Source organism: Muntiacus reevesi, chromosome 4, assembly GCF_963930625.1.
Source record: "Muntiacus reevesi chromosome 4, mMunRee1.1, whole genome shotgun sequence".
NCBI classification, from domain to species: domain Eukaryota; kingdom Metazoa; phylum Chordata; class Mammalia; order Artiodactyla; family Cervidae; genus Muntiacus; species Muntiacus reevesi.
This window is the reverse complement of record NC_089252.1, coordinates 104,311,792-104,325,845: the sequence shown is the minus strand read 5'-3', so window position 1 is coordinate 104,325,845 and position 14,054 is coordinate 104,311,792. Positions and strand designations below refer to the sequence as shown.

General features: G+C 41.8%; 1 protein-coding gene across 1 annotated transcript in view; it reads left to right on the top strand.

Moving 5' to 3' along the window:
- The window catches only part of CACNA2D3 (calcium voltage-gated channel auxiliary subunit alpha2delta 3), an 838,234-nt gene that overhangs the window by 555,514 nt on the left and 268,666 nt on the right, over window positions 1-14,054 (top strand). The window contains exon 12 of the mRNA XM_065935331.1: window positions 9,113-9,191. Coding sequence (XP_065791403.1) covers window positions 9,113-9,191 — 79 coding nt within the window. The remainder of the gene's footprint in view (window positions 1-9,112; window positions 9,192-14,054) is intronic.

The window sequence follows — 14,054 nt, the reverse complement described above, 5'->3', positions numbered from 1 at the left end:
TTTTTAAACTGAAATCTAGAGGTTCCCAGAGAACCTAAGTTTGGACTTCGATGGAGGAGATGCCCCAAACCTCATAAATCTTATCTGAAATGTGAATGTTGATCTTTGGGGCATTTTTTGTGGAGAGAAAGTCCATAGCCCTTGCCAAATTCTTGGTGGATCTTATGACTGCAAAGGTTAATAGAAGGTTTCATTGTTATACGTCTAGTGTTAACTCTGATTATGTTAGGAATTGTCAATCTCATTATCCTTAGCTTGTCAAAACCCTTTTGTAGGAAATAATCCTCTTCTTCACTTATGAAAATCAGTTTCCTCTTCAGCCAGATCTCTGGGTACGGTTAGGGAGGCATCCATGAATAGGGGTTTTGGCTCTCCTGGGCTCACCTTGTTTGGTTTAATGTAACAATCATCTGAAACATTAAGTGGAATGCAACCCCAGCTGACTGGGACTCATTGCTTCTGACTTGTCTTTTCATTTATTAACTCATTTGCCATTGATCACAGTAAATGAATGAATGGGTAATCCATGTGTAGGTGGAAAAAGCACAGTTCAGAGGGTTTCACTAACTTACTCAAGATTGCCAAGATAGTTAAGTATGGATTTTGGACTCACCTGGAACCCAATTCTCCTGATTCCCAACCCATTTTAAGGGTATTCAGTATTTGTTTTAATCAAATACATTAAGCCACATAGACATGGAAATGAGTGTCATGAAGAAAGTCTCATTGACCCCTGGAAGCAAGAGGCATATCTTACTATACAGAGCTTCCTGGGGAAGCACCAATATAAAATGAGTGACCAGAGAGAGAGGGGGGCTAAAGTCTTTACTGTGATTTTCTTGGGAAGAAAGAGGCAAAACAAGATAAGCAAGCTTAAAGTTGAATAATTTCAGTTGGCTCTGGAAGTGTAGTGGCTCCCCTCAGTTGTCTGGTACCTGCCTGGCCCTGGAGTGGTTAGGGCAGGTGGATACTGGCCCAAGGTATGCGCACCTGATAAAAAGAGATAACTGAGCTCAATGGGGTTTGGGTTGGTTGGTTTGCATATCAAAGGTATACTTGAAGGCAAATTGTTTACTGTTTCCAAAACTGGCTAACCCTGGCATGGACAGTTTCTCCAGAACTATAAGTCCCCAGATATCAGAGCATCAAAAATACCCTGCGAATGAACTTAATGATGCTGGATAATCTAATGAATTGTATCACCCACCTTTGAGGATGCTTGTAACTTGACTTCCTACTGCTCAGTGAAGTGGTGTGTAATCTCTTTTCCAGTGTGCTAAACTAGGTTACAGTATCTAGGTAACCCTGAGACAGCCATCTCTTTCAATTGGCAAATAAAACTGGATTTCTATCCCTGGCCAGAAGATTACAAATGGCAGTTTTTTCTAAATTAGGATATTTTCAATACTTCACATGAGATATGAGGCACTGTGCTTGAGAGGAAGGTGATTTTACAGACTCTTAGAGCATACCCAAAATGACAGTCTGTTTTTCAAAATGATCTATGATATTCATTTGTTGAAATTTTATTACTTTTGTAATTTAATTCAATTTATCCCATTTTATTGCTGCTCAGGGCACTACTACCTTATTTGCCTCTCTTGTCCTTCTGGATAAGGATGTTTCTTATTTTATTATAAGCATGATGGCTTCTAGATTAAAGCAGCCTGCTCAATAAAACTGTTTTCATTGGCATCAACCATCTGAGCCCACCTCTACTCTTGTAGAATTTTCATGCAAACAAATATTGGCAGTGATTTATGAGGCATTTTTGTGGTTAATCAAGTTCCAGCTCTCATTTTCTGCTTAAAGATTAAAGATTTTATTCAAAAATGCTTCCCTGCATCAGAAATCATAGAAAAGAGCAAATTGTAATAGAAGTTGGTTGTGATTATTTTTGGTGAGGATACAGACTAAGAATATAGTAATATCAAATTGACTTTAAAACACAAAGATGTCAGATGACTTCTTTCTGAAGCCAAAGTTATGTACTATTTTTAAGAAATCCTGGGGATACTTTAGGGGATAGTTGAGTTGGTCTATGAGTCAAAAGGGATAGGAGTAGGTGAGAAGGTGAGTCCACATGCTTGTTTGCAGAGGCTGCTGCTTCAGTTCAGTTCAGTCGCTCAGTTGTGTCCGACTCTGCGACCCCGTGAATCGCAGCGTGCCAGGCCTCACTGTCTATCACCAACTCCCGGAGTTTACTCAAACTCATGTCCATCGAGTCGGTGATGCCATCCAGCTATCTCATCCTCTGTCGTCCCTTTCTCCTCCTGCCCCCAATCCCTCCCAGCATCAGGGTCTTTTCCAATGAGTCAACTCTTCACATGAGGTGGCCAAAGTATTGGAGTTTGAGCTTCAGCATCAGTCCTTCCAATGAACACCCAGGACTGATCTCCTTTAGCTGAATGGAAATATGGAACATGTACATAGGTGTGGGCAATGATTTATACTGGATGATTCTTTTAGCAAATTTTATTTATACTTATAATCCATATGAGTTGCATGTTTTTATAGTTAAGGATACTGGATTTGTAGTTAAATGCTATTTTAAAGTAAAAGGTCGCCTTCCTTTCTAAAAATAAGAGTAAAGACTGTATATTTGAAGGCTCCTCAGTGCCCTGTGCAGCCCTTTCCTCTGTATTTGGATGCGGTGGTGGGGCTATTGTAGTTTCAAGAAGCAATGCTTTGTGTATGAACACCCAGCTCAGCAACTATAGACACCTTAGTACAGGTCTGCTTTTTCTTGAGAAAAGAAAAAACTGTAGTTGACTGATCCTGCTTGCCCAGTCTGATTGGTGTCTGATATTCCTGTTTGTAGGATTGACACAGACTTCTTTAAAAATACCATCTTGATCCAGCTTCTCTATTTGTTGTTTTTTTTTTTTTTTTTTTAAACCATCCAATGGATTGTAAACTCCTTGAAGTTTAGCCTCAGTCCTTGGCAGTATGTAGAAACATCTTTATTGGAAACGACTTCAAAGATTTCTTAATTCCCATTCCGGCTTCTTTTTGTTCAGGCCTTATCTTTTTGGTATCTTTCTGAAGTGTTGGACTCCAGTCACTTGTTTCAGACTCACCATGGGTGCTTCTAAAAAACAGTTCCCTGGGCCAACTTAATCTGAGTTTTTGAAGAGCAGATGCTGGGGATTGGTGATTCGAATGCCCAGTGAAGTCTAAAAACTTTCACCCCCGTGGCCAGGGCCACTGCCATTTCTCACTTTCAGTTTTTTGGTGGCCTCCTACTTAGAAGCTCTGCTTCTCTTATCTCCCTGTGGCCGTGGCTCTCAAACTTGGATGCGCATTAAAATGTTCACAGGGAGATTAAAAGTTGGGCCTTGCCTCCAGAGGTTCTGATTTGATTGTCTGGAATGGGCCCTGTGTATTCAAAATTGTAAGAACATCACGGGAAATTGGAATGGACAACCAGAATGAGTACAACTCTCCAAGGCCTGTTCTCCACACTGCAGAATGATCCTTTCACAGGATGTGTCAATTCTTGTCAGGCTTCTACTCGGTTCCTCCTGTGGCTTCTGTTCTTGCTACAGAAAAAGCCTAGCCTCTTAACAGAGGCTGCAAGGCCCACATGATTAGGCACCTGTTGTCTGTCCAAGTTCATTCCCTACACTCTCTCCTACTGGACTTCACTTCATCCACACTGGTCTTGTCAATATTCCTTGAGTAGCCCTATCTCAAGATTTTGTACCTTCAGCTACCTTCACCTGGAACAATCTTCCCCAATAGCCATATGTCTTGCTCCCATACCTCCACCCACATTTTATCCAGATCTCTGCTCAAGTATCACCTTATCAGGGAGGCCTCCCTTTCTCTGTTTCTAAAATAGCAGCCGTCATCACTGTCCACTGTCTAATTATTTCTTCTTTTATTTCTTCATAAGCTTTTAACTTGACAATTACCTAAATGTTACATATGAATCTGCCATTTATCATCTGTTTTACTCTCATGAGAATGTATGCTCCCTGAGGACAGAGTTTTTTTTTTTCTCTTCATCCATTGTATCCCCAATACCAAGAATGGGCCCTGGCACGTAGTCGGTGCTCAGAAGTTACTTGTGACAGATGGATGATGGATTCTTGGACTGTCTCAAAAGCCTGGGCTTCAACACTGAAGTGAGTTGTGAGGGCAGCAACAGCCTGTTTGCTGGCTGTGCAATTGCCCCATTATGGCTCTACTGGCAGCCAGTTTCCCTCCTGTCTTTTAATGTCTGTAGAAAGGAAATAATTTGATTCATTATCTTCACAAGGGGACTTCCCTGATAGCTCAGTTGGTAAAAGTCCACCTGCAATGAAGGAGACCCTAGTTCGATTCCTGGGTTGGGAAGATCCCGGTGGAGAAGGGATAGGCTACCCACTCCAGTATTGTTGGGCTTCCATGGTAGCTCAGTTGGTAAAGAATCTGCCTGTGACGCAGGAGACCTGGGTTCGATCCCTGGGTTGGAAAGATCCCCTGGAGAAGGAAAAGGCTACCTACTCCAGTATTCTGGCCTGAAGAATTCCATGTCCTGAATAGTCCATGGGGTCGCAAAGAGTCAGACACAACTGAGCGACTTTCATATTCAACAACATCTTCACAAAGTCAAGCTACCCTGTGTTCACCAAAGGTAGAGAGGAATGGCACCCCTCTGTGTTTTTGGAGAGAATTGCATCTATATGAGCAAGAAGCAACAGTCTGTTTTGGAAAAACTGGACTGAGTTCTTTATGTCACCTGGGAAACTTTGTACTAAGTAGATTAAGTGACTTTGAACTTGGAAATATCCACATCCTAACTGTTTATTGAGCTTATTGGATTTGTAGAACATTTAAAGACCATCCAAACTCAACTGGGAGATCAAAATGAACTAACAGGTTGATGCAGACCTCTCCCCTTCTGCCTTTTTGCAGCAGTACTGAAAGTGATGCCCTCATGCCTGTGGATGATGAACACAAAGACCTGGCTTTCTGGTGTGTTTTGCTGTGTCCTGATAATTTCCCTGGTCTGATCTTTGCCATGGACCCTCCCCATTGCCATCCGTGCTGTGAACCTGACCTTCAGAACTATCCCTATTGCCTCTGCTAAGGAGCCTTGCCATATATTGTAAAAGTAGTTGGCCTCAAGGCAGATTTGTTAAAGTTTATTTGATGGAGCTTCTTAAGAAATAAATCCCCAATTATTGGAAATAAAATCCATCAGGTTACAGAATCTGCTAGAGGCAGAAATTAGCAACTTGACTGTTACTCACAGAGGTTTTGCATTCATTTCATTGAGCAGTGGAAGTAAGGCAGCCCACTCTGCAAGATGCAAGGACAGAACTTAATTTCCACATATCATCTCTTCTCCTTTTTGATTTTCACTGGTAAATTTACTCTTCCTATGTCCTTGAAGAATGTTTCAAGAAGTAGCAGTGTCATTACTTTATTTTCATTTAAAATGATCTTCAATTATTAAAGCTATGTTTATTCATTTGTAAAAACATTCAGAGGATAAAGAAGTTTACAGAGTAAAACATGTAAGTCCCCTTTTAGAAAAAAAAGAGGATTCTGTGCTACACAATATTCCACAACTTGCTTTCCCCCTTGCTAATTTATAATGGATATATTTCTCATGAGTACATAGCTGTATGATATTCCACTACATGAAAGTCCCAAGACTTTTTAGACAATTGGCTGTCAAAAGAAACTAGGGATTTAGCAGGTTTTAATCATTACAAATGATCAGTCCTGGGTGTTCATTGGAAGTACTGATGCTGAAGCTGAAACTCCAATACTTTGGCCACCTCATGCGAAGAGTTGACTCATTGGAAAAGACCCCGATGCTGGGAGGGATTGGGGGCAGGAGGAGAAGGGGACGACAGAGGATGAGATAGCTGGATGGCATCACCGACTCAATGGACATGAGTTTGAGTAAACTCTGGGAGTTGGTGATGGACAGGGAGGCCTGGTGTGCTGCGAATCATGGGGTCACAAAGAGTCAGACACGACTGAGTGGCTGAACTGAACTGAACTGAGCTGAATCATTACAAATAATAAAGGTGAATATCTTTAGCCTTTTACAGTTTTGTGTATTTATGAAAATGTCTAAAACCAAGTCATAGGACTTTAAGAAGACATGCATTGTACAACTCTTCATACTCCTGTGACTTCATGTCATCTCTGTTATCTGCATGGCCCTCACAGGCATTTTATTTGTTATCCTGACTATAAGATAAATTCCTAAAAGTAGAATTACTCAGTCTGAAGAAACTACAAATATAAAATGCTATTGTTACACTGCGCTCCAAAATATTTATTTTGGAATAAAGTCCCTTTATGTTGTTGCCAGTTGAAAGGCATTATTGTGAGAAATCCAGGGCATGAACCCAGTATTGTTTGATTATGTTTATTTTATAGGCAAAGAGACAACGAGTCATTTCCATGCCATTTCTATCTCAAATAAGGGGGCCAGTACACTGGAAGCCAATTACTGCACGTAAATGGAAATATTTAACATGATCCTGATTTTTCTTTCTTAAGCAATCAAATGCAAACCAACCAAACAAGTATAATGCTATAGATCTCTGCACACACCTGAGCCAAGGGATGGTGCTGACTAGAGAAGCTGTGGTAGTGTCGGCAGGAGCGACAGCAGTGCTGGTGAGAGGTTCATGGTGCTGGTTTTTACGGTTGTGGTTGTAGCTCAATTATTGTTGCACAATCATGTCTGGTCTGAAGTTTGATGCAGTCCTACTGGTTTTCCAGATATGCTGTGATCTTTTAAAATCAGGAACTATAGACCTTTTTCTAGTGGTTCACAGTGTTGTTTGGGGTTTTAACTATGCCCCCAGGAGAGAACTCAGTTTATTCTCTGGTTCTGCACCTGGATGGCAGAGGAGGTTTGGCACCTGCAAGTGCCTTTGCTCACAACAAATAGGCTGTTTTGCATCAGGTCTTTGCCTTTTGCCTGCAAAGATAGACTCATAGCTTCATTCTCTAGAGCTCTCTGTTGTGCTTTCTGCCTTGTTAAAAACTTGCTTTCTGCAGTTTTTTTTTTTAATCAGTCTGAAGCTTTCCTTTTAAATAACTTGAATTAGAAATGAAAGCTGAATATTTATTTTAAAAAAAAGAAAAGCCTGGGGCTGGTTCGGCTCCTGTAGGGGCTAGTTCGGCTCCTGTAGGGGCTAGTTCTAGGTCTTGCAGCTGGTTGGGTTGACAGAACCAGCATCTCCAGGAAATTAAGAGGAGACCTCAGTGTTATCCTGAGGTCTTGGAAGACCTCTCTTATTATATCAGGACTTGATGAAACTGAGCAAGTTTACCTCACTTTACTTAATTGAGTCTCAATTTTCCCCCAAATCAGTCATCTTCAGCTAAAGCCACCAGTGGCCAGGCAGGAAAAGTGAGGAGGGGACAGCTCTGTGTAGAAAGGTCAGTGGTAACCAGTTAGGGCATATGAGGTTGCATCTTCTATTTTTTTTTTTCCCCAAAGACTCAGAATCTCCCAATTGAAAAAAGGAAAAGTATCCATCCTCCCTGTGTGATTCTATTGGGAATAATGTCCAAAAGAGCTAGGAAAACGGGAGAAGCAAAGGCATGTGTGTCTGCTCATGCCCTGGAAGCCCCCTTGCAGGTGCTGTGATGGATGAAATGACTGCCTCACTGAACACAGATGAGGACAGACTAAGGCAGCGCAGTGATAATGTGTGTGTAAGCATCTCTTTAAGCTGGAAATAAACCATCCCATAAGAACTAATCTTCAAGTTATGTCTCGGACAAGAGGGTTTTTTTACTCATTTTACTCATAGCTAAAACAGAGTCTTCCTTTTCACAGTCAGCTATGAGTATTTGCGTTTTTATCCAGTCATGTACTGAGTTGTAACGTTCCAAGCTGTGTGCCCCATCAAAGCAGAACCACCCTTATTCCTTGTCAGCTGGACAGTCTAGTGGAGCTCAACCTCACAGATGTAAGCGCGCGAGATACTAGTTCACTATAGTCGCAGTGAAGGCTCTGAAGGAACAGTAGGGATTCCTGACCCAGACTGACTGAGAGGAAGGGACATCACCTGGAAAGATTTTGGGGCCACACATGGAACATAATTCATTTAACACCATGTCTGAATTTTACTCAGTCATTTTGTTTGGCCTGTGTGGTGCTGATCCACATACCATTTAAAGTTTAAACTGCGTGCTGGGCTCAGTTGCTTCAGTTGTGTCGGACTCTTTGCAACCTATGGACTGTAACCCGCCAGGCTCCTCTGTCCATGGGATTCTCCAAGCAAAAATACTTCAGTGGGTTGCCGTGCCCTCCTTCAGGGGATCTTCCCAACTCAGGAATCGAACCGGTATCTTTGGCATGCTCCTGCATTGCAGGCTGGTTCTTTACCCACTGAGCCACCTGGGAAGCCCAAAGTTTAAACTAGAGGATTTTAACCCTTTTTATTTCTTGTTTTCTTCCATCTATCCCTCATGTACAACTTTGGGAAGTGGGTTGCGCTTTTTTCAAAGAATTCTGGTCTTATGAGAGAGATTTGAGAAGGCAGTAGAAAATGAGAGATTCAAGGTTTTACATGTGTTCTTGACTCTTTAGGAGCCAAACTTCAGGAAGGCTAGAGAGGGTTTCCTTTGGTCTCCTGGCTACAGGCTGTGCCTCTCATTCCAATTAATTACTACAACAGATGGTAAGAGAGTGTCTGCAGCCTGTCCTCACCACTGAGGGAGGGGGGCATGCCGAGGGTCTTTCAGTGATGTTTCTATTCCCAAGAAGAGCACACTTCGTACTTCCTGTACAGATGAGGAAAATGGTTGCCGATTTGGTCCAGACCTGGATGATCTCTGTCCATATGTGCGTAGCAAACCCAGGCCTACAATGCTGCCAGTCTCCTGTTTCAAGTTATTCTCCTCTGTTGCAAGTTGCACACCGAAAAACAAGCACCACCAGTGCCATATGGTTTAAAAGATCAAAGACCCAGTTCTGAATATATTTCTAGCTGACTGTACTTCAAATGTCTTAAACATGTTTCTACAGATGGGGGCTTGGAGCATTAAAGAGGTAAACCACATGTGTGTGAGCTGTGCTTGTGGTCTGGGCAGGAGGGTGAAAAGTGAAAACCACTCATCTGTGCGTTCCTCTTCCTCTTAGGTTCGCATCTTCACGTACCTCATTGGACGAGAGGCTGCTTTTGCAGACAATCTCAAGTGGATGGCCTGTGCCAACAAAGGTAGGTCCCCTGATGAGTTCAGTTCTGAATAACTTCTCTGTGGATGTGCAGAAATAGAGATAGTCATGAGGAAGTGGAGAATTCTACCAGAAGGCTGTGAATTCTTAGATAAGGTCTGGATGTTTCTAAATGATTATGATCGATTTGGAACAGATTTCTCCAAAAATGTATGTAAAACATTGAGGTTATAGTAAAGTGGAATGGTTAAGCCTTTCCACTCTATTCCTTAGTAGCTGAGTGACTTTGGGAGAATTACTATGGCAGAACCATGTACTATGCACCAAATATCAATGTGCTCACCGTTCCCAGCCACCTTGCACTAGTTCAGTAGGCCAGTAGGCTTTAAGCAAATCCAGCCTGGGTCATTTATGAGCTAAAACACATATGGGCTGATGTGGTGGTGTCTACACTCTCTTCTGCTCTTGTGAACTCTGAAGTGACATAATAGGATAGATGAGATAGCCTGGGGTCCTGAGTGGCCACATGAGGCAGGATTCTTCTTTTCCACTCACCCTGTCCTCTGCCATCTGCCAACCCATGATGGATATAAAGTCTGTTTGATGAACCTTTGTTTTAGGCCACTGAGATTTCCAGATTGCTCTGTTCTCATAGCATAACTTAGCCTACATAACTAACTTAGTTACTTTTATTAGCCTGCTTCAGTGGTCTGATTTTCAAGGTGGAGAGGGTAATAATAGCTTTTCCTTTGATTCTTATTGAATATGAGGGCTAAAAATTGAAATGGTACAGATTAGGTGCCTAGTTAAGTGCTGGGACATAGGAAGTACTCAATAATGGTTGACTTTTCTACGTTCATCATTAGTTGATGAATGATCCTCTGATGTGTGTTGGAAACAGAGCTTTGGGAAAGGCACAGGGTGGGAAGGAATAGGGCCTCCAATATATGAAGGACTTCTTTTCATTCTACACACAACCAATAAAGGCAAAACATAGAAGGTAGATAGGTAGGGGAATCTAGATTCCTTGAGTATTAACCCAGACTCCTTGAGTTCAGATCCAGCTTCTACCAAATACTAATTATGGTAGTGGGTGCTACCAGACCTACCTGAGTCTGAGTTATATCACCTAAAAACAGGGGTAATGATGATACCTGCCCCAGACACATGCTGTGAGCATGACATGAGGCCATGCAGGTAAAGCTGGTAGTTCAGTGCCTGGTACAAAAATGCCGCATATGATTTCCTGGTGATATACTGATCTGTGGTTATGTCTTATCTCTGCTCTGATGCTACATGGTCCCTGAGAGCAGCCTGTCAATCTGATTTCCTCTTGAGCACTCTGACAGACCCCAGTCTCCTGCTGTACATAGAGTGGCTGCTTCTTTAAGGTTTGAAAAATGAGTAAATCAACTATCAATACTAATAAAGGAAGATGTGTCCATGGGGTCGCTAAGAGTCAGACACAACTGAGCGACTGAACTGTACTGAACTGTGTCCTGCTGTGCAGTAAATTGGTTTTGGTAGATACGGGTAGTGTAGTTGTACATTGCCTGCTAAGGCATCCTTTATAAAAGTTCCAGTGTATGTTAGTGGAAGAGATGGGACTCAAGGAAGGGCTGGCAGGTCCCAGCTTTAGTTTGGTGAACTTAAGACAAAGTTATTTTAGTTGCAAGCAAGCATAGTTGCTCCCTGAAATTAAAGAGTGTTCTGGAGACAGGAGAGTGAGTCAGAACCTAGAGCGGGAAGGAACTCTCATGTATCTAATGATTGACAAGGGGGCTGTGCTTTTGTTTTTCTTTTTCTTCTTGGTTTATTTCTATATCCCATGGCATTTTTCTTGTCTATACATAGACTTTCTCTGCTAGGGCATGTGCCTATCAAAAATAGCTGTCTCATGCCTGCTGCTAAGTCATGTCAGTCATGTCCAGCTCTTAGCGACCCCATGGACTGTAGCCTACCAGGCTCCTCTGTCCATGGGATTTCCCAGGCAAGAGTACTGGAGTGGGTTGCCATTGCCTTCTCCCATCCCATGCCTAGCATACTCACTTGTTCATATAACAGCTGCGTGAAAAAATGAGCTTATATCTTCTCCGTTTGAGATTGATTCAGTTCAGTTCATTTGCTCAGTAGTGTTCGACTCTTTGTGACCTCATGGATTGCAGCTAGCCAGGCTTCCTTGTCCATTACCAACACCCAGAGCTTGCTCAAACTCATGTCCATCGAATTGCTGATGCCATCCCACCATCTCATCCTTTGTCGTCCCCTTCTCCTGCCTTCAATCTTTCCCAGCATCAGGGTTTTTCCAATGAGTCAGTTCTTCGCATCAGCTGGCCAACGTATTGGAGTTTCAGCTTCAGCATCAGTCCTTCCAATGAATATTCAGGACTGATTTCCTTTAGAATTGACTGGTTTGATCTTCTTGCAGTCTGAGGGACTCTTAAGAGTCTTCTCCAACACCACCGTTCAAAAGCATCAATTCTTCAGTGCTCAGCTTTCTTGATACTCTCACATCCATACATGTCTACTGGAAAAACCATAGCCTCGACTAAGATGGACATTTGTTGTCTCTGCTTTTTAATAAGCTGTCTAGGTTGGTCATAACTTTTCTTCCAAGGAGCAAGCATCTTTTGATTTCATGGTTGCTGTCACCATCTGGAATGATTTTGGAGCTCAAAAAAATAAAATCTCTCATTTTTTCCATTGTTTCCCCATCTATTTGCCATGAAGTGATCAGACCAGATGCCATGATCTTAGTTTTCTGAATGTTGAGTTTTAAGCCAACTTTTTGACTCTCCTCTTTCACTTTCATCAAGTGGCTCTTTAGTTCTTCTTTGTTGTCTGCCATAAGGGTGGTATCATCTGCATATCTGATGTTATTGGTATTTCTCCCAGCAATCTTGACTCCAGCTTGTGCTTCATCCAGTCCAGCATTTTGCATGATGTACTCTGCATATAACTTAAATAAGCAGGATGGCAATATATAGCCTTGACATACTCCTTTCCTGATTTGGAACCAGTCTGTTGTTCCATGTCTGGTTCTAACTTGCTTCTGGACCTGCTTACAGATTTCTCAGGAGGCAGGTCAGGTGGTCTGGTATTCCTGTCTCTTTAAGAATTATACACAGTTTGTTGTGATCCATGCAGTCAAAGGCTTTGGCATACTCAATAAAACAGAAGTAGATGTCTTTCCTGGAACTCTCTTGCTTTTTCGATGATCCAATGGATGTTGGCAATTTGATCTCTGGTTCCTCTGCCTTTTCTATATCCAGCTTGAACATCTGGAAGTTCACAGTTCATGTACTGTTGAAGCCTGACTTGGAGAATTTTGAGCATGACTTTGCTAGCATGTGAGATGAGTGCAATCATGCAGTAGTTTGAACATTTTTTGGCATTGCCTTTCAGATTGGAATGAAAACTGACTTTTTCGAGTCCTGTGGCCCCTACTGAGTTTTCCAAATTTGCTGGCATATTGAGTGCAGCACTTTAACAACATCATCTTTTAGGATTTGGAAAAGTAAAACTGGAATTCTATCACTTCCACTAGCTTTGTTCGTAGTGATGCTTCCTAAGGCCCACTTGACTTTGGACTCCAGGATGTCTGGCTCTAGGTGAATGATCACATCATCTTGGTTATCTGGGTCATGAAATATTTTTTGCATAGTTCTGCTATGTATTCTTGCCACCTCTTCTTAATATCCTAACTGATTAGCAACTCTCAATTCTGATTTTAAGCCTCCTTCTTCCTCCCCCCTGCAAAATTATGACACCCAGATTGGGCAAGGTCTTCCCCATCCTGAACTGCATAGGCAAAGATAAGCCCGCAAAGAAAAATACCAACAAAGATGCTCTGCAGGACTCAGCATTGAGGGTAAGTGGATATGGAAACTTTTCAGAATATTTGTGTATAGCCAAGCAAGTAAACCTCTGCCTCAGTTTTCTTTGCTTCACTTTGTCTTTAATTATCTGCTTCTACTTGAAGCAAGTCTCAACTTCCTCATCTAAAAAGTAGAACTCTGCTTGAAAGATTTGAACATTTCCTTGAATCTCTAGAATAACATGTTCAATTATTTTAGCTTATTGGCTGGCCCACCTCACTCAAAGGTATCAGTAATTCTGATTGTCTCAGACTTGGCTTCATTTGAGGGGGGGATATTAAAAAAAAGTAGGCACAGGGAGATGAAGGCTGCATGGATCTTAGATTGCCTCTGACTAAAGAGACCATTGAATAATTTTTGGAACTTTGTTGACATTTGAACGAGCTACACTTTCCCTAATTTTTCCTTGATTTTGTGGTCTTGAAAAAAGACTCCTTTCCATTTTTTTTTTAATTTTTAAAAGTTTTTCTGTTATTTCTGCCACATCAGACTGCAATTCTTCCCATCAGCGAGTATGCATTTAGTCATGGGATATTGTTTTTACCACTGTCTGTGTCCAGCTGATGAAAATTACTGAAGTTGAAGTCTTGTCTTAATCAACTAATATTACACCATAATTTAGTTTTAGTCATTGTTTATAAGAATCCTTGAAGCATCCTTTTGAAGACATTTTAGTCAGCTCAGAGTATTTCAGGGCCTGGCCATAGAATATAGATTTGTAAGTTCTGAGCGCAGCACTTGGAAAATCCAAGGAGGTAATAGTAGCTGCTTAGCTGACCCAGCCGCTTGATTCTGCTGTGATTCTCCTTCTCTTCCTGTCCAAATCCAGTTGTTTCCTTCCCTGCCAGAGTCAGTCCCTCACAATAATTCCACCTCCCTACTCTGCTTCTCTTCTAAAGGTCTTTGAGAATAAATGTCATTGTTTGCCACTCTTCAAAGTAGCAGTTGCCATCAAAATGTCAGGTTCCAGTCATCTGTGCCCATATAAACATCGGCTTTGTGTTGCGTCAGTTATGAGGTTTAGCCCA